Genomic DNA, 27578 nt, shown 5'->3' with positions numbered 1-27578 from the left:
AGCATTGCCTCTAATACCATGGCAAAAAACTCTTCAATTGCGAGCCCATCACCAAATTTAAGTCCCTGCTTGAGCAAAGCTGAGTCATCTGGTCGATATGCCACCTAATCTAATTTTTGTTTTCATCTTGCCACCCTTAAGTTCACCTCCAATGAATGGAGTGTGCTCATTGGAAATAAAGTGTTGTGGCCTTTTATATCAATAAAAACCCTCAAGGATGCAGCAGTGATTTATTTTATGTTTGTATAATAGTATTTTGTATTTTTCGCCTGACCGGAGAAGCAGGATAAGAAAAGGTCTTTTTTTATTCATTTAGCATTTCGGCTAAATTTAACAGGTGCTGTCTCTTCAGCAATGCTGGCCTCTGGTGGTGACTTGTGTTGCTGTTGGTGACACTGTGTTTGAGCCCAAATTTTGTTTCAATGCCAGTTGCCATGACGCACAGATGTACTTTTACTTGCGAATAACAAGCCTTTATCACTTAAAGTATGCCAAACATTTTGCTTTTGACCCTCTAAATAATCAGTGAGATACAAATCAAATGACTGTCTGCTTTCAGCTTTAGAAAAGATTGGAGTTTGGTTTCCACCTGTGCACCGTACAACAAATGAATGCTTAAACTACCCACGCTATCACCTTCCAGTGGAGATTGCAGCAGTTTATATAAGTTTGACCCAGCATTTAAAAGAGGCTTGTTACTCCACTGACATAAGAAATTTAGTTGTGCAGAAAATCCTGGCCTTGGCCATGAATGTCATTAACATTTCACAGGCATCAACAACCACAACAGGAAGTCAGGAAGAAGTGGCAGAACTGATCTCCACTGTTCCACATCCTTAAATAAGATGCAGTGACTGGGCTGAAAGCATCTCCTCTGATCCTCAGTAGCATCTCTGCATTTTTTAAGTCCTTGGATTAGTTTTCATTTCCTGCAACTCTTTTTATAGATGAATACAATCTCCTCTGAGAGTAACTGAAATCAACTAGTTTAATTCATGTTTAATCTCCTCTGGTGTTTGTATACATTTTCAGTCTGTTGAGTTAACTTTAATTTATGCAAAAGAAAAATCAATGGGCATGCAAGAACATTTTCGTATTTTTATACTTAATTTCTCTTACTTTTTTCGTACGAAGGTACCGTATGAACACACCACGTCAGTTTCAACAAACGCTCTTAACTTCGGAAAAAGTGTGTAAACGACCTGCGTAAATGATGAATGCCACCCGTGCGTATTTAAGTGCACGTGCATGAGGATAGTAGATTTGCATACTCCATGCCCAAAATTATACCATATAAGGCTGTGCTTCCTCTAACCTGTATCAGGAAGTGTTGAGTGTTGAGTCATGAGAATGGCATCAAGGTGCAAAAAGAACAACTTTACGGGCTCTGAGATTGAAGTTCTGCTTTCAGAGATCCAAAAAGGAAAATCTGTAATTTTTAGCAGTGTCAGCAGTGGAATTATGGGACCTGCTAAAGCGAATAAATGGGAAGCAATTAAGCGTGCTGTTAATTCCGTGTCACCTGTAGTTCGTAGTATCATCGAAATAAAAAAGAAATGGTTTGATATGAAAATGGCTTAACAAAAAAAAGACGTCTCGCCATGACCAGGCGCTCGATGGCTGCAACTAAAGCTGTGCAATCAGTTGTTGCCTCATCATGATGGCACTTTGATGGGGCGGTTAATGAGGGGGGTCTTCTGGGACCACACCTTCTGGTCTGCCTGGGCTGGTTCATTTAGTAGGAGACCCTTGTTCATGGCAATATTGTGCAAATCTGGCATGCCTTCTCTGGGCTATAGAGCAGTTTTACCCCCACTGTATCGAGAGGCACCCACCTGGCCTTCAGCTCAGTGCACTGCACAAAGGCATGGGTCCTTTGATGCGTATACGTGTCTAGTCTAGTGTTCCGATTATATTTGGCAGTCCAGCCATAGCATGAAAGTCACTCTTATTTTAAACTTATTGGACAGCGGTGTATGGGAATTTGATGTACCATGGGTGATAAACTGATGAGAGTTTTGATGACCAAGGGGAGCGCACGACTCACAGAGGACTGGGACACACCCAATCTGTCTCCAATCTCCCTCTGAAAGGTTCCAGTGGCCAAAAATCCAAGGGTGGTGAGGACCTGGACGTGTGGTGGAATTGAGTTTGATCAGTGTGTTTCTCTCTGGAGTTGTGGCTCTAGCAAGCTGCATATTTGCAGCAGCACAGTCCTTGACAATCTAAATCGGGATGTCAGCCATTTGTCTGTCTCCACATGGGTATCTACACGGTCTCGGAGCACACATGCGCTAAGGCATCCAAAAGTAGTAAGTCAGCCGCTGGTTACGCTTCCCATTGACCTTGTTATATACAGAGTCAAATGAACCTTCAATTAGTGCATAATTTAAGTCAAACAGAATAATGTCAGCATCATTATGGGGTATAATGTATATATTTATTTATGTTTGCTTTAAAGTAAATAAATATACAATCCATTAGTCAAGCAAACTTGATTCGAATAACAGCAGCCTATTTTATGAAACTCCTACAACAAGTCTGGATCACTCGTAAATTCTGTTCGTACCTGAAAGAAAACGTAAAATACGAAAAGATTGGTGAATGCGCAAATTCTCTTAAATCACTTGTACACACGACTTAAGAACATCTGCATACGAACGGTTGTTGCACGAGGCCCAATGTCCTTTTAATACTCACAACTGTGCAACAATTCCCACATCCCATCATTATGCACAGACAAAAAATATTCTATGAAATGCCAAATAATCCAATATGCTGGTTTCTTTACTTTAAAAACTAATTTACATACAGAATTTAACAAATGACGTTACAGTGTCCTGAGAATATTGTGTGCAAACAGGTTAAATGTAATTATCAAAGTAACGCATCTGACAAATAGTTTTCATGATTGGGGTTATATAAGGTTTTAAACCTGCTTCATCTCGTTTCACATTGTTTATTCAATAGTTCACAGTATACTGTTATTTGTCGTAAGTGTAGATGGAAAAGGACATAAATAACCAAAACCTTCAAGAGCATTTGGCAAAGTTTCTTCAAATAAAAACTGCTCATCTTCATGTAAGAATTCACTCACAACGTAGAGGAGCAGGTTAGGTTATTTCAGCCTCTTTTCAGGAGTACTGGGTGTTAGAAATTTTCTTCCACAGTAATGTCTTCAGATTGTTAAGAACTAGTGAGTGGTGAACCTCCATCTGGCTTGCCAAACCACTGAGTGTTACACATGTGCGTAGCTGCTTCTCTAGATCCCCACGCAGGTCTGAGGGTGCTCCGAAAAGCAGGAAATCCTGCAACAGTACACACACTTTTGCAAGATTAGGCTGCATGACCTCAGTGTTGCACTGCTTTACCAGTCGATCACACGTGGCCGTGCAATCCCGGCCGTAAGTGCAGTCTGCATTGGTCTCACACCGCCGTCCCTTCAAGAAAGTCCGCACGACAGACTCTGATGCCACGCTGCGCAGGTTGGCCATCTTGCAATCATACTTTGCATTGTAGCCCACGTGGTGAGGGCTGGCATCACATATTAGGAAGCTCCCGTAAGTGCCGTGGAAAACCTCTTCCACAAACTCCAGCAGGCCGATGGTGATGCGAGCCCTGCGGGGCCACGCTGGTGCCAGCCAGTGGTTCAGGCTGGAGCTCAAGGCCTCTGGGATGACAGCCTTCAGGTATTGAGGTACCTCAAAGGTGTAGAGGGAGCTGTGGCCCACACGTTCTGTCACATACAAGTCTCCACAGAAGCCCAGCAGCTTGGGGGTGTGCTCTTTCTCCTGCAACGCCACCATCAGGAGGAACTCGTTGATGTGGAGAATAGCCCAGATGGACTTGGCCTCCGCCAGAGACACTTTGCCATCCTGGTTAACGTCAGCCAGATTTATGACCCTGTCCACCAAGGTGCTCAAAGATGGTTGTTCACCGAGGTTAGCCTGCAGGAAGAAGGTTAGCTTCTCTGGTTATTGTTCTACAAATATGTGATGAAGACAAAGATATCATTATTTAACTCATTCTAACTGTAAGGATGTCAATGACGAATACAGACATTGAATTTTTGGTTTGGGGTTAAACAGTTTCTGATTTGAATGGTGGCAGTTGATCCATTTATCATGTCATACCTTTAGGAAATCGTGAAGCATCTCTTTGAATTCATCCATAGAGGTTCCACGAGTTGGTTTGTCAAATAAACTCATCTCCCGTTGTAGCATGGAGTCTGGAGCTCCATCTGGGTTCCCTCGATCCTCAATGCCACATTTTATCACCACAGGCAGCTCCTTCCATAGTCCAATGTAAACCTGCAAGTGTAAAACCATAACTCAATTAGAAGTGAGGATATATGGACTGATGGCACTGTGACCGAAAATTATTTCGCGAGACGGTGCGTGAAACAACATACCAGCCAGACGCTGCTAGAGACAATCAATCTATTTCGTCTAGTTTTGGTCTTCCTACGTTTGTCTCTCTTTTTTATTTTAAACTGGATCATCCTACCGACCTGGATCATATGGAGGACTACATCGACGGCATTTATGATATGAGGCTGAAGTTGGTTTCCGATTCACAGCTTCCGATTCGCAAATTAAATGGATGGGCATAAAGGGCCATTTCATTGCATTTTTTGCAATTTGATTGCCCTAAGCTGGGTGCTGTGTGGAAATTACAATAGTTACACTGCTAAAATCTGAATAGAATTATTCTAAAGAGGCTTTAGATTAATTAATACCCTGTCTGGGATTTGTGAAACTTTTTTCTGATTTGTGAAAATGCAGAACAGGGCCATTTTACTGCTTTTTTTTGTATTCTGATCACCCTAGACTAGGTCCTGTATAGAAACTGCATTAGTTAGACTATATTAGTTCACATTGAGGAAACGCTTTGTAATGAACTGCAGATCTCAGATATCCTGTTCCTGAGTCAATCCATTAAAAGAGAATGCAGGAAAGCTGAACGTAAATAGAGGAAAACAAAGCTTCAGATTCACTATGAGCTGTACAAACAAAGCCTGTGTAGTTATAACAATGAGTGGTGCAAGGCCAGACAGCTGCATTTATCTGAAATGATTAATAAGAATGTCAACAATTCGAACTCTGTTTGCTATGGTTGAAAAACTCACAAATCCTCCTAAACAGTCAAACCCAGACCTCCTCTCCACAGAGAAATGCAATGAATTTGCCAACTTTTTTAGCCAAATAATCAAAACGATTAGACAAAACATTCACGCAACACAGACAAACAAGAAAACTAATCTGTGTCTAAAACCTAGAAATAACTCTGACGTTATGTCACAATTTAATATTCTTGATTTAAAAATCCTAGAGGAAACAGTTCGTCATCTGAAATCAACAACTTGCACTTTGGACATAATACCATCCGACTTTTTAAAAACTGTTTTTGCCTCAGTAGAAAGTGATCTCCTACAAATAGTTAACAGGTCACTGGCATCAGGCATTTTTCCCAAGTCACTAAAGACAGCTGCCATTAAGCCACTCCTAAAGAAGAGAACTCTAGACGCCTCTATGATGAACAACTACAGACCTGTCTCTAATCTCTCTTTTATATCCAAGATTATCGAGAAAGTTGTATTTAACCAGCTCAACGACTTTCTGAATGAAAGTGGAAGTCTTGATAACTTTCAATCAGGCTTCAGACGTCATCACAGCACTGAAACAGCTCTGGTCAAAGTGTTAAACGACATTAGGTTGAATACTGATTCTGGTAATGTTTCAGTCCTGGTTCTGTTGGACCTCAGCGCTGCATTTGATACTGTAGATCACAGAATCCTGTTGCACAGGCTGGAAAACTGGGTTGGATTTTCTGGAGCGGTCCTTAACCGGTTCAGGCCCTACTTAGAAGGCCGGAGTTATTTTGTTACAATTGACAGCTATGAATCTGAGCGAGTGGCCATGACTTGTGGAGTCCCCCAGAGGGACAGATATTGCAGAATTTTAACATCAATTATCACAGTTATGCAGACGATACATAACTTTATGTGTCTCTCTCACCGGACGACTGCAGCCCAGCAGACATATTGTGTCAGTGTCTAGAGGAAGTAAACACCTGGATGAGAAAGAATTTTCTACAATTAAATGAAGACAAAACTGAGATCATTCTGTTTGGTAGCAAAGAGAAGAGGGTCAGCGTTGGTAAATATCTTGAGACTCGGGACCTTTCAATCACTGACCAAGTTCATAACCTCGGAGTGTTGATAGACTCAGATCTGACTTTCAGCAGCCACATCAAAGCTGTCACCAAGGCAGCTTTTTACCAACTCAGAAACATCAACAGAATTAAAGTGTGTCGCCATTAGGGCGATATATATATAAAGACCTTTATAATGACACCTTTTATTTTGATACGGTTTCCGGTAACTCCTTACCACTTCCTGCCTTGGCATCAGTTAATTCCTACTAAGTTCAGATCTGCTAAAAACAATTTCTACTTAAGTATTCCTGACCATGAACGATGCTAGAATTAAAGTCGTAAGTAAATTTCATTGTTAAGTGAAATAATTAATGGATTAAGTTAAGTTGAAAGTTGAAAGAGAAGGTAATAAATAGGTTTAAAAGATCGTTTTTATTTACATGTATTTACAAGGATATTTCATGAGACTTCATGTCAAGCTAAACTTTATGTTAAAAACAGTCAAACTTTGTTCGTTGCAGTTTTCACTGCCATGTGATGCTGGATTCTTCAAGTAAACAACAGTGAAGTGGAAGCAGCTTTCATTCATCTGCCTCATCAACCAATGCTTTACTTCGCGCACGAGCAAAAGCAGCAGCTGCAAAAGTGCGTGCCGAATATGCTGAGCAAGAAGCCAAAGCTAGGATAGAAAAAGTTAAAAAAGAGACTGAGATTGAAACACTTGCCATATGCCGTGAAGCAGCAGAAGCTGAAGCCGTAGCAGCTGTCTGGGAGTCAGCAGTTACAGGGAGCAACCATTATATTGTGCTGGACGAAACAAAGTCAACAGAACAAAGCAAACTTGAACGAACAAGTGAATACATCCAAACTTACTTCCATTCCACTAACCCTGTCCAACAAACAGCCATGGAGGCTAGTCCGCCACCAACGCAGCCAACCACCTATGCTACTCTCAGTCACAGCCCGAACAACCCCTTTGTTTCACACCGTCAGCCGCCTGTGTTTTCATATGACAACACAAACAATGTGGATTTTACAGACTATGACTTGGACTATGCACCACCAGCAGACAAACAGTCAGTCAGCCAGAATCCATTTACCAGAGTAGGGTCCCGGGTCATTCCCAAGAGTCTCACCTTGCAGATCAGCGACTTGAATATTAGGGCTCCATCCTTCAACCCCCAGCAGACAAATACTCAAAGTATGTCTGCAACTGAACACCTGGCACAATATTTAGCTCGGCGTGACCTAGTGAATACAAGTTTGTACGAGTTTGATGATAAACCGGAAAATTATCGTGCTTGGTTGTCATCATACAAAAATACCACACAAGGACTTGGTCTCACAGCCACTGAGAAATTGGATTTGATGACACGATGGCTTGGAAAAGAATCCAGCAACCAGGTGAAACGTCTCCGTGCAGTGCACATAGCAAGCCCACAAATAGCACTGGTGAAAGCCTGGGAACGTCTTCAAGAGTGTTATGCAGCCCCAGAGGTGATTGAAAAGGCCCTCTTCACCCGGCTGGATGCATTTCCCAGAGTCTCAGCCAAGGAAAATCTGAAGCTACGAGAGCTAGCTGACCTGCTTATGGAAGTGCAGTGTGCAAAAGAAGATGGTTACTTACCAGGCCTGTCCTACCTGGACACGACGAGGGGAATTGAACCTATAGTGACTAAGCTGCCTTATGGACTCCAGGAAAAATGGATCTCGGCCGGTTCTAAGTATAAAGAAGCAAATGGAGGACGGTTCCCACCGTTTGATTACTTCACGAAATTCATATGTGATGAGGCCAAGAAAAGAAATGACCCCAGCTTTGCCTTTTTAAATACCACAACAACATTATCTGTCCGAGCTGAAAGTGCTTTTCCTAAAACCATCCAGAAACCCATTGCAGTTCACAAAATCAATGTCGCTCCTACAGAGACAAATGTCTCCAGTGATCCGAGTAAGATCTGCCCAATACATGCAAAACCCCACCCACTGAAGAAATGCAAAGCCTTCAGAGCCGAAACTCTGGATGACAGAAAGGTATTTCTGAAAGAAAACAGAATCTGCTTTAAGTGCTGTAGCTCAACCAACCATATAGCAAAGGACTGCACTACAATTGTGAAGTGTTTTGAGTGCGACAGCACCCGACATGTCTCAGCTATGCACCCGGGACCAGCACCTACGACTCCTCTGACCTCGCCACAGCATGGCGGGGAGGGAGAAGGGGTAAACGACACCAGTGAGATTAGCTCAAGCTGCACAGCAGTATGTGGCACAGGACAAGTTGGACGGTCATGCTCCAAGATATGCCTGGTAAAAGTGTACCAGAAAGACCACCCAGACAAAGCCATCAAGGCCTACATCGTGTTAGACGACCAAAGCAACCGATCGTTGGTCAAGTCCAGTTTCTTTGACAAGTTTGACATCCACGCTGATCCATATCCTTACCAACTGAAAACATGTTCTGGGCTAGTAGAAACTTCTGGCAGAAGGGCATTAGATTTTATCGTGGAGTCCCTCAATGGAAAAGTTACGATTCCCTTACCACCACTCACTGAGTGTAATGACTTACCTGATAATAGGTCAGAAATTCCCACACCAAGTGCTGCTCTTCATCAACCTCACCTGTCAAAGATAGCAGAACACATCCCAGAGCTGGACCCTAGGGAGAGACGCAATCAGAGCACACAAAGTACGGGAACGAATAAATGGCCCTGCCAATGCGCCCTTCGCGCAACGCCTTGACTTAGGCTGGGTGCTGGTCGGAGAAGTCTGTCTAGGGAACACACACAAGCCGAACGTCAGTTCCTTCCGGACGACCATGGTCGACTGTCATCGGCCATCACTCTTTCATCCATGCACAAGCCTTTTGCACATTAAAGAGGAACATCCCTACAGACTGCATAGAAACAGTGCCTTACCACCCAGAGCTAAAGATGACGGTCTTGGTCAAAATGTGTTTGACCGCACCGGACAGGATAATAACCTAGCACCTTCAATTGAAGATGAAACCTTCCTAAAAATGATGGACAAAGAAGTCTACAGAGACGATTCACACAGCTTGATTGCTCCATTGCCGTTCAGACAACCAAGGCAACAGCTTCCCAACAACCGCGAACAAGCACTCAAACGGTTTGAATCACTCCAACGCCAATTCAGGAGGAAGCCAGAAATGCAACAGCAATACGTGGAATTCATGGGCAAACTGCTGAAAAACAACCATGCTGAGGTGGCACCAGAGCTAAGAGAAGAAGAGTGCTGGTATTTACCAAGCTTTGCAGTGTATCACCCACAGAAACCCAATCAAATCAGGGTAGTGTTTGATTCAAATTCCCAACAGTCTGGGATCTCCTTGAATAATGTGCTCTTGACTGGACCAGACCTGAACAATACCCTTCTAGGAGTGCTCATGCGGTTCCGAAAAGACAAGGTCACTGTGATGGCGGATATTCAACAAATGTTCTATTGCTTCCTTGTGGCCGAAAAGCACAGAAACTACCTGCGGTTCTTATGGTTCAAAGACAACAACGTAGCCAACGAGGTCATCGACTACAGAATGAAAGTGCATGTCTTTGGAAATAGCCCATCTCCTGCAGTGGCGATCTATGGGCTCAGAAGAGCCATCAGAGAAGGCGCCGAGAAATATGGAGCAGACATCGAGCGGCACTTTTATGTTGACGACGGCCTCTGTTCTGTCCCAACTAATGCAGAGGCTATTGGGCTGCTCCATAGGACTCAAGCCTCGCTTGCCGAGTCTAACTTGAGGCTCCACAAATTTGCCTCAAACAGTCAGGCTGTTCTGGAAGCCTTCCCAAGCGAGGACTGCATACAAGCCAAAAAGGATGTAGACCTCAGCGGAGATGAGTCACCCACCCAACGCAGCTTGGGGCTCCTGTGGGAAATAGCAAGCGACACATTCACCTTCTCTGTGTCAACCGACACCAAACCATTCACCCGTCGGGGAGTTCTTTCCATGGTGAACAGTGTCTTTGACCCTTTAGGGTTTCTGGCTCCAGTTACGATCAAAGGCAGGGAACTTCTCAGAGAGTTGAATTCTGAGACATCGGAGTGGGACACCCCATTGCCTGAAGATAAGTTAGGCAAGTGGGAAGCTTGGAGAAATTCGCTTCAAGACTTAAGGCACTTTCACATACCTAGGATGTACACAGACATCTGTTCAACCAAGGCTGAGCGAGTAGAACTCCACGTCTTTAGCGATGCATCTGTGAAGGCCATTGGTGCCGTGGCCTACTTGAAAGCCATCCAAGGAGACACAGTGGACGTTGGATTTGTCATGGCAAAGGCCAAACTTTCCCCTCAGTCAGACCCAACCATTCCCAGGCTTGAACTGTGTGCAGCAGTCTTGGCAGTGGAGATAGCTGAGCTGATTCAGGATGAATTGGATCTAAAGCTGGATGCCACCAAGTTCTACACTGATAGCAAAGTTGTCCTTGGATACATTTACAACCAGTCCAGACGGTTCTATGTGTACGTTCATAATCGTGTCCAGCGTATACGCCAGTCTACCATCCCTGAACAATGGCACTACGTGAACACCGAAGACAATCCAGCTGACCTGGCATCACGGTCGGTTCCAGCAGCACGCCTCACACAGACGATGTGGTTCAACGGACCAACCTTCCTGCGCAAGCCCTCCATTCAGCCAGACCCAGCTCAGCCATTCAGCTTAGTCTCACTAGAGTCCGATGCAGAGGTCCGTCCAGTTGTGAAGAGCTACATCACTGATCTACAAGGGAAAGTTCTCAGCACAGAGCGCTTTGAAAGGTTCTCCACATTCGACACTCTGCAACGAGCCACCGCACTCCTGATTCACATAGCAAGATCCTTCAAGACTCCAACAGGCAAGTGTAAGGGATGGCATCACTGTGACTTACCTCGCTCGGTGGATGAGCTTTCACAAGCAAGAGAAGTCATCCTCAGAGCTGTTCAGAGGAATACTTTCGTAAAAGAATTTGAAGCTTTGGAGAGAGGAAAGCAAATTCCGTTAAACAGCTGCCTACGCTCTCACAACCCAGTCTTACAGGACAACCCCCTTTGCCTTGGGGGCAGACTGAAGAATGCGGATGTGGCCATTGAACAAAAGAACCCTGTCATTCTCCCAAAAGAACACCTCATGTCCTTGCTTCTCACCAGATACTACCATGCCCAAGTAAAGCATCAGGGCCGTCATTTAACAGAAGGTGCTGTACGAGCTGCTGGGCTCTGGATCCTGGGAGGCAAGCGGCTTGTTAACTCAACTATTCACAAGTGCATCACCTGTCGCAGACTTAGAGGACGGATGCAGGAACAACAAATGGCAGATTTGACCACAGAGCGCCTTACAACCTGCCCTCCCTTCACGTATGTGGGCCTGGATGTCTTCGGACCTTGGCATGTTCACACCAGACGCACCAGAGGGACGCAACCTAAGAGCAAGTGCTGGGCCATACTATTCTGCTGCATGAGCTCCAGAGCAGTTCACGTCGAGGTGATTACCTCAATGGACACCTCAAGCTGCATAAACGCATTGAGGCGTTTCTTTGCCATAAGAGGGCCAGCCAAACAACTGAGGTTAGACTGTGGCACAAATTTTATTGGGGCCTGTAGAGAACTCGGGCTGAGTGCAGATCAACCAGGCAGTGCGATGCAGAGGTACCTGCACCAACAAGGATGCTCCTGGGTGTTTAACCCGCCTCATGCCTCACACATGGGGGGTTCATGGGAGCGCCTCATTGGAGTAGCTCGAAGAATCCTGGATTCAATGCTCCGTGATCACAGCACTCGCCTAACTCATGAGGTTCTGTGCACACTAATGGCAGAAGTGACTGCAATTCTGAATGCAAGACCATTAGTTCCAGTATCGAGTGATCCAGAGAATCCATACATCCTCACACCATCGATGCTGTTAACGCAGAAAGTCGGCGTCCCACCACCTCCAGGTGACTTCACAGACAAGGACCTCCTCACTAAGCAGTGGAGACAAGTACAAGCCTTATCCAACTTGTTCTGGAACCGTTGGAGACAAGTGTACCTGTCAACCCTACAAGGCCGCAAGAAATGGACAAGGTCCCACCAGAGCCTGCAAGACGATGACATCGTCCTCCTCAAAGACAACCAAGTTGCCCGCAATGACTGGCCTTTGGCAGTAGTCACAAAGGCTATTCCAGGAACAGATGGAAGAGTCCGTAAGGTGGAATTAAAGACAGCAAACCAAGGACAATCAAAAACTTACCTTAGACCAGTGACCGAAACTGTTTTGCTCCTGCGCAAGGACTGATGTTACAGATGTAGTTCTTAGTTGAGTTTAATGTTCATGCTTGTGTAGTGACCTCACAGTGGTCAGGCGGGGAGTGTGTCGCCATTAGGGCGATATATATATAAAGACCTTTATAATGACACCTTTTATTTTGATACGGTTTCCGGTAACTCCTTACCACTTCCTGCCTTGGCATCAGTTACTTCCTACTAAGTTCAGATCTGCTAAAAACGATTTCTACTTAAGTATTCTTGACCATGAACGATGCTAGAAGTAAAGTCCTAAGTAAATTTCATTGTTAAGTTAAATAATTAATGGATTAAGTTAAAGACATGGTTGGTAATCCTGTTCAGAAACACATTTTGTAATACTGGGTGAAATGATCCGTCTATCCTGAGAGAAATCTATACAAGATGTATTTAGAAAAAGGGACGAAAATAATCAGACCTCTGTGGCAGCTGCAGGACTGAGAAAAAGCTGACCAATCCGAGATCAGCGTCCCGCTGGTCTCGGATTGGTCGCCTACAAAAAACCAATCAGATGCCTCTGCTTTCTGCCTACGCCCCCCTCTGCCGGCTCCCTGCTCCATGTGCGCACGCGGTTCTACCGGCTTTGGATGAAGCACTGACGGAATGGGGAGGGGGGGTGGAGCTTAGAGGAGGGGACACTTTCGAATCTTGCTAGCTCTCTTGCTAGCTCTCTAGGATTACCTACCATAGCTTTAAGTTGAAAGTTGAAAGAGAAGGTAATAAATAGGTTTAAAAGATCGTTTTTATTTACATGTATTTACAAGGATATTTCATGAGACTTCATGTCAAGCTAAACTTTATGTTAAAAACAGTCAAACTTTGTTTGTTGCAGTTTTCACTCTGCCATGTGATGCTGGATTCTTCAAGTAAACAACAGTGAAATGTTAACTACAGTACGGACTCCTGGTTATTGCATCAGAGTTTAACTTGTTGGATAGCTTCAGTTAATACACTGCAGTGAGGACAACATATAAAGGTTTCCCCTCCCAAAAAGACCAGGAGAAACTCATCCATGCATTCATCTCCAGTAGACTCAATTACTGTAATGCTCTTTTAACTGGACTTCCCAAAAAGAGCATTAAACATCTGCAGCTCATCCAGAACACTGCTGCTAGAGTTTTAACCAGACTAAGAGATATGAACACATCACACCAGTTTTAAAATCTTTATACTGGCTTCCAGTCAGTCACAGAATAGATTTTAAAAGTCTGCTGATGGTTTACAAATCCCAGAACGGTTTAGGCCCAAAATACATCTGTGATATGTTCAGAGAATGTAAACCCAGCAGAGATCTTAGATCCAAGGACTCAGGTCAGCTTGTCCAGTCCAGAGTCCAGACTAAACATGGAGAAGCAGCATTTAGCTGTTATGCTGCAAACAAGTGGAACAAACTGCCAGTGGAGATTAAACTTTCACCAAATGTAGAAATTTTTCAATCCAGGTTAAAAACATTTCTGTTCTCATGTGTCTATGCATGAAATCTGCACGCTATCTTTTAACTTATCTAGACTGTTGCTTGTTTTTAAATTCATTTAAATTATTTTATTTTATTTGTTTCTCTTTCTATTCTTTTATGTATTTTAATGCTTCTTCCACTCCCTGCTGCAATGCTTTTATTTTATGTAAAGCACTTTGAATTGTTTGTACATGAAATGTGCTATATAAATAAATTCGATTTGATTCGATTTGATTTAAATGTCATCCATGTTTCAAAGCAATAACAATAGCTTCTACTCTAACTGTGTGGTGGAAATTCTGTAAAATCACTCACTCAAATTTTGTTAATTCAAATTTCACTCCCATCTAGAATAACCCAGATTTTGTAAGCAACAAAAACCAATTAACTTTCACACATGGGCTGAAAAGGGTGTCACTCATCTCAAACACAGCTTTCAATCCAATAGTCTGGTTTAATTTTCCTATCTGGTCCTGGAGTACGGCATCAGAAACAATCAGTTCTTAGAATATTTACAACTGAAATCATCGATTCAAGCAAAATTTCTATAAAAATGTCCAACCTGCTTCTCCCTCCTGTAGCAATGGATTTTATGAATATTTCTTCCATAAAAAACTCCTCTCTAAAATATACAAAATAATAGTTCTCTCAGATAAAATAATTTATCTCCCATTTCTAAAATGGGAAAAAGACATCTCTATTGGGATTAAAGGAACTGCATTAGGCTGGTTTAAGTCATATTTATCTGAAAGATTTCAGTTTGTTCTTGTAAATGAAGAATCTTCCTCACAAACCAGAGTAGGTCATGGAGTTCCTCAGGGTTCTGTATTTGGACCGATTCTTTTCACTTTATACATGCTTCCATTAGGTAACATTAATAGACAGCATGGCATACATTTCCATTGCTATGCAGATGATACTCAGCTGTACCTATCTATAAAACCAGATGAAACCAATAGGTTGGTCAGACTACAAGCATATATTAAAGACATTAAGACCTGGATGACAGAACTCCTAACAGAGCACTTCACTCCCAAACTGAAGGTTTACTTGAGGTTCCCAGAGTTTCTAAAAGTAGAATGGGAGGCATAGCCTTCAGTTATAAGGCCCCTCTAAGCTGCCAGTAAATGTCCGGGAAGCAGACACCCATTCCACTTTTAAGACTAGGCTTAAAACTTTCCTTTTTGATAAAGCTTATAGTTAGGGATCGTTCAGGTTATCCTGAAACATCCCATAGTTAAGCTGCTATAGGCCTAGACTGAATGGACTGAAGACAAGTTTCGGTGCAATCTGTTGGTTTCCTTGGCGAGGAAATTGTTTTTGAATTGGCTCTATATGAATTAATTGGATTATTTTTTAAATTAATTATGATTACAATGAATTGAACTCCAATTGGCTTGAATTGGACTATATTATTTAAGTGCTATGAGATGACATATGTTGTAATTTGGTGCTGTATAAATAAACTGAATTGAATTGTATTATTGTTCCTGACACTGAATTTTGGACTCAAATCTGTAATAATATTTATTTCATAACTAAAAATGTAAACTTACAAACCATTCAATATAAAACTCTCCATAGAATTCATTACACTGGACAAAGAATGGCCAAAATGGGTTTTTCCATCAGAGATTTGCCCATGCTGCTCACAAAACACCCCTGACACATATATTCACGGTATGTGGAACTGAACACCCATTAAACATTTTTGGAAAAAATGTTTCTACTTGTGGTATATCTTTCCAGCTGTTTTATATCTCTCCTGTGGTTTTAGAACTTTTTATAACTTAGCATATATTTCAAAAGCATTCACAAACGTACACAGGGTAATTTGCATGCACGTGTACAGTGTCTGTGCTTGTGTGTGTGCTTGTTTTACCTGATGCGTGGAGGAGGTAGACATGCAGTGGTGCAGGGTCAAGGTTCTCTGATCACACAATGCTTTGCAGGATGAGCCTGATATTATGCCCCTCTTGTAGTGATCACACTGGAGGAACAAGTAAGAAACACACATCAGTTACAGGAAACAGGAACACACAACGTATCTTGAGATGTCTCAATATTTATACAGTACCTCCAGATTCACTGTGCCGTATCCTCTGTTTCACGCATAGCTCTCATCACATTTCTTACTATATGTCACCCTTTCCGTGGCTATAGCTTTAGGTCCAGACTGTAATCTGACATTATTAATGCATGTGCACACTACAGGCCTACAAATTTTACTGGTACAGTATAAACTGAACAACTCATTGAGGCAACATGTAGTACAGTGTCTGCTTGACTTTCAGTTCCCAGAATTCCAGTAAGACTTTAAACGTGTCAGTTTGCAGAAACAATCCAATGCAACTTCATACATTTAAAAGTTTAAACACAGCATCTGACGGTCTGTTTTCTCAGTGACTGATTGTTATAAACGTTTAATGCTTTTTTTTACTTGCTGCTGCAGATACCTCATGTTATTCTGGTATTTATTGTGAGATTGAGCTGCATGTAAGTTAGTCACTGCTGGCAAGAGGCAAGAGAAAGGCAGGCAGCAGAGGTTTTTATTAGCATTACTTTATTATTGCATTGTGATGGGCAGGTCAAGCTTCGACCATTTTGATGCAGAGAGGCGATATGCAGCCCATTTACCATTTTCTGGCTCCTCACCATTGTGAGGTTGCAACCAGGCAACAAGCAGAAAGCCAGTGGTGTAGAGTGCAGGCATAGAGGGAAGTACAGAAAGAGAAAGTGCAATAGGTGAATTGCCTTGCGTATCCGACAGCCCGATGGAGAACTTCGAAAGGACAGAGAGCCTCTCCATGACTATGGAAACGGATTGACGGATAGCAACCGAGAAGCATACTTAGGCCTTTATCTGTTGCTGTGGCTTCTTTTAAGGTTTCTGTCACAGCCAGCAGAGCCGTTTCAGTGGAGTGGCCACATATATATATATATATATATATATATATATATATATATATATATATATATATATATATATATATATATATATACATATATATATACATATATATATACTGGGATGCAGAATGTTTAAATGTCTAAAACTAAGGCACATACAGCTCAACACTACACGGTGCAGGAACACACAAATCTGACAATCAAAATGGGATTAAATTGCTAAACATCGTTCAACTTTCACTGCACATTAATTACTCTGATTTATTATTCTGGTAATGGCTATTCTGCTCTTCTGACTGTCATTAAATGTCAGTGCATGTTCCTATCTCAGTCGCCGAGACCTTTGGAAACAGCTGTGCACAGCAGAGCAGCTGAGCTATAATCTGCATGTTTCTCAAAGCTCTCAGGCCATGCACTGCATGAAGGAAGAGGCCGATCAGCCAGAAACTCATGCAAATGTACTTACAATGACCATATGGCAAACATGCCCACGGCAGAGTTCAGCGTAAGAGGCATACTGCATGTAGACGATCCAGCTGACGATGAGGATACCCAGCCAGGCCACGAGAAGGTACTTCACCTTGATGGCCGGAAGACGACTCTGTAAATGGTGGATGGGCAGGAGGAGACAATATGACACCTAATTGTAAAATTAAGCTCATGCAAACTACAGCAGAGAATGAAGTTGGTCACCTGACCTCAGGATAAAACCAACAGTTGATCGGCAGCTGTGTACTTAAAAGCAAATGGAGGCAAACATAAGCCACATTTGGACAGAGCAGTTCTAAGAACGGTCCACCTCGAATTTCGTTCTAATAACTGCCCTTCCCCAGGGGAACGGTTTCATTTTGCATTCGCACATGAGTCAGGACCTTGATAGGGACTGATGCGACGCAACCGTCTGCGACAGCGACGTATTACTTTAGCGCCACACTCAACAACAAAACAAAATAAAACAAAACCCGCGAAAAGTAGGGAGAGCAGAAAAAAACACAGCCAAGAAGCTAATATGGAAAGCGGGAAGGCCACCGTGTTCATGGTCTGCATGATGGTGATATTAATCATGGACGATCACATTGGGCGTCTAACATCAAGGCTGGAGGAGTGAACAGAGAGAGTCAGGATCGAGCCCAGGCGATACGTCTTCGTTTAATGAAGGAAGGAAGGAGAGCAGAGCGCCGCAGACAAAGGAGACGCTGTGTAAGTTTAACTTATTAAACACGCGTAGGAACTGCAAAAGGTTCCTACAGTGAGTGCCTATATTCAATCACAAGAAGTTCTGCTTTCAGCTGCTCTAAAACTAAACGTGTTGTGTTTTATAGAAAGTGTTGACATTGATGAATCAAAGTAAAAGCATCATTCTATTGTGGCAGCTGCTCACTAATCTAAAACATTTAGCAGTTAAATTTAGTTTAGTGGTTTCAAAATGGGGTCACATGATATATTAGACTAGATGCTTGTTAGAAAACTTTTTAAACAAAAAACAACAATAACCATTTGGTGTTAAATTAGTTCGATGAAACCCAAGAACTCCTCTAAACATTTGAAAAGTTTAGAGCAGAACTACTTACATCTCAGAATGTAAATTTGAAATAAAATTAAAAAAACATCTAAAACACAACTGTGACTCTAAAACTATTTCCAGAATGCCCCCCTTAGAAGCTGGGGGGGGGGGGGGGGGGAAATCGCACTCCTCATTTCACAGCTTGATCCAGGTCAAAAATCCAGATAATAACAATCAAATCATACAAAATCCAGTAACATCATTGAACCTTCCTGGACAATGGACCTAATCAGGGTTACTGTTTACTCGGTTATGACCCTTGAAGCCCCGTCACTGGAGGCTAAATGTTGTAATAATAATAATAATAATAATACATTTTATTTATGACGCATTTTACATTTACAACAAAATGCTACAGTGGGATAAAAGACAACTAATAAGATAAAAGCAGGGACAGTAAAATGCAAATAAGATACACAAATAAAAGTAGTGACAAATAAAATGCAAAAAGAAATAAAAACAGGACAGAGGGGGGAGATCATTAAAAATTTTGTAAAAACATCATTAAAAAAAAGAAAGGTTTTCGGGCCTGTTTTAAAGTGTTTCACCGTCTGTGTAGCCCTCAGATGTAGAGGCAGTTCCACAGCCGAGGGGCAGCGCAGGAAAACGCCCGGTGTCCCATTGTGCGGGAGTGAGTTCTGGGAGTGTGAAGAACGTGTGTGTTAGAGGAACGGAGAGATTGTGAAGGACAGCGAAGGGTGAGAAGGTCTTTTAAGTATGATGGCGCATTAACCATGCAGGCAGTGTAAGGTGAGCAGAGAGATTTTGTAAGTGATCTGGGCAGAGACGGGAAGCCAGTGAAGAGATTGGAGAACAGGGGTGATATGTTCATGTTTACACACTCTCATCAGGATCCAGGCAGCACAGTTCTGAACATACTGTAATCTCTGTATGTCCTTGCCAGGAATTCCACTGAGAAGTGCGTTGCAATAGTCAAGTCTGGAAGAGACAAAGGCATGGACGAGCCTCTTTGCACCAAAAAGAGAGAGTAAGGGCCGGAGTTTTGCAATATTTCGGAGGTGGAAGAACTCAATTTTGCAGATATGATTGATATGGCTTTCAAAGGTGAGCTGTGGATCAAAAATAACACCAAGATTGGTGACCATTTTGGAAAGAGAAATGTTCTGGCCAGAGAAGGTAATGTTGAGAATTTTTTGGTGTTGAATTTGATGTGAAGTACCAATTTGAATCATTTCAGTTTTTGAACTGTTAAGATGGAGAAACCTTTGCTGCATCCATGCCTTTATCTCCTCCAGACAAGCTGTAAGTGTGGAGAGAGAGGATAATTGGTAAGGTGAGGGGGCTGGGAATGATGAAGATGGAATGGGTGGGGTCTCAGACACATTACTACCTAGCTTAAAGGATAAGACCGGTTTTTTGACATTGGGCCCTTGATTTCACATTATAACATGATGTTCTACTCACCCCTGCTTGTTGTTTTTTTTCATTTGGAGCTGTTCCGAAGATATTCGCGAGGCGTCTGGCTGCTCTCTTGAGATATTCGGCCACGAAACGGTTTCCTATGGGCAAGCTCATACAGGCACAAACCATGCTGTTTATAATTTATTAATTACTGTACACTAGCACTGATAACGTGGAGGTGCGTCGCTTACTTAAAAAAATCCGGGTTACTAATTTTGAATTTTAGCCGAATGAATAAATAGGCAGCAGGTCTGTGGGCTGCCTGTGGCAGTAGCACGACGATGACGTCAGTAACACCCACTTTACGACAAAAAAATCAAAATTACAATAACCCGGATTTTTTTAAGTAAGCGACGCACCTCCACGTTATCAGTGCTAATGTACAGTAATTAATAAATTATAAACAGCATAGTTTGTGCCTGTATGAGCTTGCCCATAGGAAACCGTTTCATGGCCGAATATCTCAAGAGAGCAGCCAGACGCCTCGCGAATATCTTCGGAACAGCTCCAAATGACAAACAACAAGCAGGGGTGAGTAGAACATCATGCTATAATGTGAAATCAAGGGCCCAATGTCAAAAAACCGGTCTTATCCTTTAAGGTACAGCTGAGTATCATCAGCATAGCAATGAAAAGAGACCCCATTGCTGCTGATAATGGAACTACTACCATATACAGATTAAAAAGAAGAGGTCCAAGAACTGATCCTTGGGGCACACCACATGAGACAGGATGGCTCAGTTACCTGGCACGACCAATGGAAATAAATTCGGATCTGTCCATCAGGTATGATAGGAACCAAGGAGGGAGATTGAGCGTAACACAGTGGCACCTGGATGCTGGAGTATAATGTCCCCCGAACGGTTAAACCAATTTCCAGGACTGAAGCGAGGTTCAATGACAGCAGAATGTGTATCACACACAATAATGATAAAAAAAAACCTGCTGTCAATCAGGCGGAGAAGACATCATGTCCTCTCACCCTGAAGCTGGATTTACAGTTGATGCATTGCTCACGGCGCAGCCAACCCGTGATGTCAAAATTACGTTTGAGGCGTGGCGCTTGCGTTGAAAAGACGGCGCAACGCGTTGTCGTGCACCAGTTGATTTTTGTAACTTGGCTGCGCCGTGAACGACAGACCGGATGGACCAATTTGAGACCAAGCTCAGTCAGGAGGTGCGTTTGTATAGGCACCTGTACGAAACTGCAGTGAAACAGCACAGGGACCATGTAAACGCCCAAAACTTGTGGACAGAGATTGGCAGAACTTTGGGGAAAGAGGGAGAGTTCACGGCACCGATCCTCCCAAGCAGGTCATCAAACTGGGTCCTGGTGAGCCTGAAATACTGCTGGAAGCGGCCGTCATCCAGACGCAACTCCTGGAGAAGGCGGTGAAATTCTCCGAGCTGAGTGCACCTCCGGATGATGTCACTGACCCAGACACGACTCCATTTCAGCTGCGGAGCGCCTGTCCATCTGTCTCCGGTGAGTGGCAGATAAATCAATTAAAAAGATCCCGGGACGCATGACGTCACTGTCGTCCAGAATCTCAACGCTGATAGGCTGTTGTGACGCGAATATTTCGTCAAAGTGGGACTTTCTGAACTCTTTTCATTCGCGCGGCGGAATTCGCATCATTCGCGCCGCCAGCTCGAATTGCGTCTATTTGCGTCTTTGCATTGACTTTGTATGTAATCACGTCGCACGAAAAATTTGCACCGCGTCCAGTCTGAACGCACCGTTAACTCGGCCCCAGCTAAATGTTGGCGAAAGAAAACTGCAGTTGTAGGCCATGTTTGGGCAAAACATTATTCGCAAACAGGATTTATTTTGCCCAACAGCACTAACAGTTTTTACGCACAGAAAGCCAGTTGTAGCTGAAGCTTTGCCACAACATATATTGCCATAACAAATGAATGCTAAAGCAGCCTTTTTGGCCATGTAAGTTAGTAACTAAATAGTAGTGGAATAAGTAAAAGATATTAGCAACTGTATAAACATACTTCTCTCGGATTTCCATGTAAAAATGTAGGCTAAATAAAAAAAACAGACAATTTTACCCCAATATGAAGACTAGGACCACTTACGATAGGCTACTTGGTATTTTTAGGGAATATTTTATGAATACATAAAAATAAATGTATATTCTGGGTTTTTTTGCATCGTGAACATTTCTATAACCAATGCATTCTCATCTACTCTGAGGTCCATACTGTTTATTTATATATATATATATCATAATTTATATGTATATATACATATATATAAATTAAGAAGCTGATTAGTTGGATGCCAGGATATCTCACATCTTGATATTGTCTTTTCCAGTGCATTTTCGGGACTGATCGCAGCATTTTGTGATCATATACAATCCACGCAGTAACTTAGAACTCAACATGAATGCTGGGAATTTACCTTAATGACCCAGTTAAGAGGCTAAAACAGAGCCTGTCATCGTTGTGCCAACATACCTGCAGGCCTTTGGAAATAGGGCAGAACAGCATCAAATGGACCAGCTTCCGCAAAGCCCTGGGCATCATGAGCGACTGTGTGAGCAGGCAACGGAGCGAGAAAACGGAGATCCTCCTGTCAGATCACATCCCCACAGCAACCTACGCCATGAGACGCAAATCATTCAGACGTTATTCACAGCAAATCGCAAAATGTCTTGAAGTCTTCTCTGAAACACGACAGTATGTGATGTAGTTCAGTTTTTAGTAGAAATCAACCGCCAGACAAAAAAACATGACCAAGAGCGCGTCCTTGAAGCTGAGCAATTTCAGCACCATACGGGCCAGAAAAACCATCGGGACTGAACAGAATTAAATACCTCCTATATCTTCAGTCCCAGATGCGACAACCTGCATATCCGCTTCATGTAAAGGCGCCGTCTCTTTTATCGTCAATCACCTTCATCACAATACGCAGATGTATACAATGTGTCGACCGATGCGCACACAGCCTCCGTTTGTATGCTGCGCTCCTACAGGGGGAGACCTCAGCTGTGAGCTGTTTTTATGTCCGCCGACATAAAAGCCAAGCCGCTTCCTGTTCTTTTATAAGGTCAGAAAGTGTGCTTAAACTGTTTTTTAATCAGCTCATTCTTCTTCAACTCATCCAGGAGGTCAGGAGAGGACAAGTAAGAACCAAGCAAAGTAAGATCAAATAAAACGTAACCAGCGACTATAGAGTGAAAACCTGAGCACATGCAAAGTGTGACAGCGTTACACTTTGCAAAAAGTATTTTATTCAAGTGTACTACGAGAATACTTATTTTATACTAAAACGTAGGGAGTATACTTGAAGTTTAGTTTTCATATTTTATATTTTGTATACTTAAGAATAGTATAGTGAAATATACTTGGCTTATACTGAAAATTGTAAAGAAAAGTCTAAGACTATAAGCACATTAATACTAAGACTTACACTTAGACTTTAATACTAAAGTTTATACTTGTACTTTAGTATACTTTTTAATTCTTTCTGCCACAAAGTACTAATACTTAGTTTATCTTGATCCAAGTACAGAATAAGGTTAAGTCGTTGACTCAGCAAAGAAGGACTTGATTTCATAGAAGCTCTTTGTTTTTGAAATGCACATCTTTAATGATATTCGTAAATACACCGTGTGGTATCTTTGAAAATGTTACATAAATACATCAAACTTGTTCTCAATATCCTGTCATGTGCTTTTTTTGTCATTGCAATCTAGTACACATTTTACCACTACACCACGTGTAGAGATTACCACCTTTCATGTGGGTGACCTGGGCTCAAATCCCCTGCATGAAAGGGATTGCCTCCAGTAGGAGTCCTTAGGTAAGACCCCCTTACCCTATCCCACCTACCCTATCTGCCTAGCAGTATAAGTTGATTTGGATAAAAGCGATTGCCAAATGCATAAACATAAACATTAATAGTATTGCTACAAGTAATATGCTAAGCTAACTTACAAGTATACAACATATATATAACAACTAGTAAAATAGCGAAATAGTTTTTTTTTCTGTAGTTTTAGTAATTCTAAGTTCATAAAAGTATACTTAAAGTATACTTTTATGAACTAAAATGTGGACTGAAAGTATATACCTAGTACACTAGTAGAATATAGATGAGGGTTCTTGTTGTATACTTAAAAGTGTGCTTTTGTAAACTTAAAATGACCTTATAATGTATTCTTAAAATATACTTAAATAAACTTAAAAATGTATTTTAGTCCAATTTAGCCTGAAGTAGTATTAAATCAGTATACTTTCTTGTACACTACAAGTACATGGTCCGTAGTATACTTGCTATACACAAGCATACTTAATAAAATGAACTTCAAGTATACTACTCTTTGCTAAGGGTAAGGTGTCAGTATAAGACAAACTTGCCTCTCATTGCCAAATTCCCCATTGGGAATTGAACTGTTTCCATAAACTTGGAGGAAAACATTGGCACAATTTTAGATTTCTGGGGAAGCAAAAATGACAACAGCACAAATAATTCAAAGCGTTTTATTGACTGAAGAAGCCACAAATAAATAAAAAAGTTTAACCCAAGTGTTCTTCCATTAATGAAAGAAAAGACCCATCTTAACAGTTACAATAAATATCATTTTATGTGAGGTATTGGAACATTGAAGTTAACTGATATCCAAATTTTAAACAAGATTTACGATTGTTCTGTACAATTTATGTTTTATTAAAGATCATTCTCAAGATGAACAAATGGAAGATGAGAATGAATGTGAGGAACAAAGATCACTGTGGAGGAAGTAGACAGATTTGACTGTAACAAGGAGCCTTTGTCTGTAGTCAGAGGATGTGCACACGAGATCAACAAGCATGTAACCAGGGCACGAGGAAAGTTCATGGGACTGAAGGACATCTGGAACTCAAACTGCAAAAGACACAACACTAAACTGAGATTGTATAACACACTAGTAAAAAAATGTTTGGATGTGATACAAAAGAAGAAAAACAAGGCTGAGAAAATAAAGTCCTTGAGACTGAGGGTAAGATGGCAGGAACAAAATAAAAAGCCAGAGAGAACATGAATAAACAACTTAAGTGGAGAAGCTCAAAATTGCAGTTGTAAATTTACTTTGAAAATGACAACAATGGCTTCATGATATCCACAACATGGGCCAAAAAAGGAAGGAGACCTTCCAGGTAGCCATTGATGACTGCAGGATGGAAAGTTTGAAGGTCTTATGTGCGACCTGGCATGTAGTGGACGGGTGAAGATGAAACCTTGGAAACTGGCAAGAAAAAATGTTCAAAATAGAAATAATTTATTTTTTCTCAATCAAAATACTTTCCTCTGTACACTTTTTAGAAATCAGGTAATCATTCACTAACTCAGCTGTTCTCAGTCAAAGTGATTCTGATTACTTTTGCATGTCAGTGTTTTTACTATAGAGACACTATGTGTGTTTGAACAAAATCTAATGAGGAACAGACCAGACACCATCTGAAGTTCTGTTAACCTATAGTAGGTGTATATTTATATATGCTTGAGTGTTTCATTTAATTTGACAAGTGAAACAACTAAAAGAGTGAGAAGTAACATTTGAAGATGAATGACTTCAGTTTTTTCTCAGAAATGTTATTGCTGTCTTTTGATGTGCAACAACATTCGCTTGTGTTTGCGAGCATTTGTTGGGACTTCAGATGCAAAATACTCACTTTGGTCCTCGTCAAGGCAAATGTAGCTCCGGATGTCTTCAAACGACTTGCTCCAAATCCAAGGCAGGATGTTTCATTACACCTGGAAAAACACCACGAGGAGAGAAATCCCTGTCAACAGTTCAGTTCTTTCAGTTGAAGGGTTAAACTCAGTTTCTAGTTTTAAGTATTATCGTCTGTTTGTGAATCAAGCTAAGTCAATTCAATTCAATTCAATTCAATTCAGTTTTATTTATATAGTGCCAAATACAAAAAAAGTCATCTCAAGGCACTTAAATAGCATAGTTCAATTCAAGCCAATTGGAATTCAATTCATTGTAATCATAATTATTTTCAAAATAATCCAATTCATTCATATGGAGCCAATTCAAAAACAATTTCCTAGCTAAGGAAACCAACAGATTGCACCGAAACTTGTCTTCAGTACAATCTCCGGTCTTGAGCGTGCCTGAGGCGACTGTGGAAAGGAACAACTCCCTTTGAACAGGAAGAAACCTCTGGCAGAACCAGACTCAGGAAGGGTGGCCATCCGCCTCGAGCAGCTGGGGTTTGAGAAGACAAAAAAGAGGGGGAAAAAAAACACTGTAACACCATTCAAAGGATACCTGTTGGAACAGGGAAACACGAGTTAATGACCACAATAATGTTAGATGTACATAATATCATTTGAGAAATTAAACGGAGGAAAAAGAGAGTAAAGTGAGGAAAGGTGTGACAGATGAGCTCCCCCAGCAGTCTAGGCCTATAGCAGCTTAACTATGGGATGTTTCAGGATCACCTGAGCCATCCCTAACTATAAGCTTTATCAAAAAGGAAAGTTTTAAGCCTGGTCTTAAAAGTGGAAAGGGTGTCTGCTTCCCGGACATTTACTGGCAGCTTATTCCACAATAGAGGGGCCTGATAACTGAAGGCTCTGCCTCCCATTCTACTTTTAGAAACTCTGGGAACCTCAAGTAAACCTGCAGTTTGGGAACGAAGTGCTCTGTTAGGAAGATGTCTTACAATGAGATCTTGAAGATATGATGGAGCTCGGTCATTAAGAGCTTTATATGTAAGGAGAAGAATCTGCAGCATTTTGGATCAACTGAAGGCTTTTCAGAGAATATGTGGGACAGCCTAATAATAAAGAATTACAGTTGTCCAATCTTGAAGTAACAAATGCATGTACTGGTTTTTCTGCATCACTCTGAGACAAGATGTTCCTGATTTTAACAATATTACAAAGATGAAAGAAGGCAGTCCGAGAAACTTGTTTTATATGTGAGTCAAATGATAAATTCTGGTCAAAAATAACTCCAAGGTTCCTCACTGTAGTACGAGAAGCCAAAAAAATACCATCTAGAGTAACTATTTAGCTAGACAATTTCTCCCTAGAGCGCTCAGGTCCAAAGATAAAAATTTCAGTTTTGTCTGAATTTAGAAGCAGACAGTTCTGACTCATCCAGGTCTTTATGTCTTTAAGACATGCTTGTAGTCTGACCAACCTATTGGGTTCATCTGGTTTTATAGATAAGTACAGCTGAGTATCATCAGCATAGCAATGGAAATGTATGCCATGCTTTCTAATAATGTTACCTAATGGAAGCATGTATAAAGTGAAAAGAATTGGTCTAAGCACAGAACCCTGGGGAACTCCATGACTTACTCTGGTGTGTGAGGAAGATTCTTCATTTACAAGAACAAACTGAAATTTATCAGTTAAATATGACTTAAACCAGCCAGTTCCTTTAATCTCAATAACATGTTCAAGTCTCTTTAATAAGATACTGTGATCAACCATATCAAATGCAGCACTGAGATCCAACAGGACAAGCACAGACACAAGTCCGCTATCAGAGGCTAAGAGGAGATCATTGGTAACTTTCAGCAGTGCAGTTTCTGTGCTATGATGCACTCTGAATCCTGACTGAAACTCTTCAAACAGATTATTTCTATGTAAATGATCACAAAGCTGAGCTGCAACTATTTTTTCAAGAACTTTAGACATAAAAGGGAGATTGGATATAGGTCTGTAATTAGCTAACACTTCTGAATCAAGAGTAGTTTTTTTAAGTAAAGGTTTAATTACAGCAACCTTAAAAGTCTGAGGTACATATCCTGTCAACAAAGACAGATTGATCA

At 41.6% G+C, this 27578-nt stretch overlaps 1 protein-coding gene across 1 annotated transcript; it reads right to left on the bottom strand.

Annotated features, from left to right (window-relative positions):
- Window positions 1-2427: 2427 nt before the first annotated feature.
- dipk1b (divergent protein kinase domain 1B) lies at window positions 2428-22799 on the bottom strand. Its single transcript, XM_075455962.1, has 6 exons — window positions 22616-22799; window positions 22257-22397; window positions 17265-17399; window positions 15771-15878; window positions 4134-4310; window positions 2428-3947 (listed from the first exon to the last, which is right to left on the bottom strand). The coding sequence occupies exons 2-6, from the start codon at window positions 22323-22325 to the stop codon at window positions 3135-3137; spliced, it is 1302 nt and encodes a 433-aa protein (XP_075312077.1). The 5' UTR covers window positions 22326-22397; window positions 22616-22799; the 3' UTR covers window positions 2428-3134.
- Between the last annotated feature and the right edge of the window lie 4779 nt (window positions 22800-27578).

Source organism: Odontesthes bonariensis, chromosome 22, assembly GCF_027942865.1.
Source record: "Odontesthes bonariensis isolate fOdoBon6 chromosome 22, fOdoBon6.hap1, whole genome shotgun sequence".
NCBI classification, from domain to species: Eukaryota; Metazoa; Chordata; class Actinopteri; order Atheriniformes; family Atherinopsidae; genus Odontesthes; species Odontesthes bonariensis.
The sequence above is the reverse complement of the archived record's forward strand: the minus strand, read 5'-3'. Positions and strand labels throughout refer to the sequence as shown.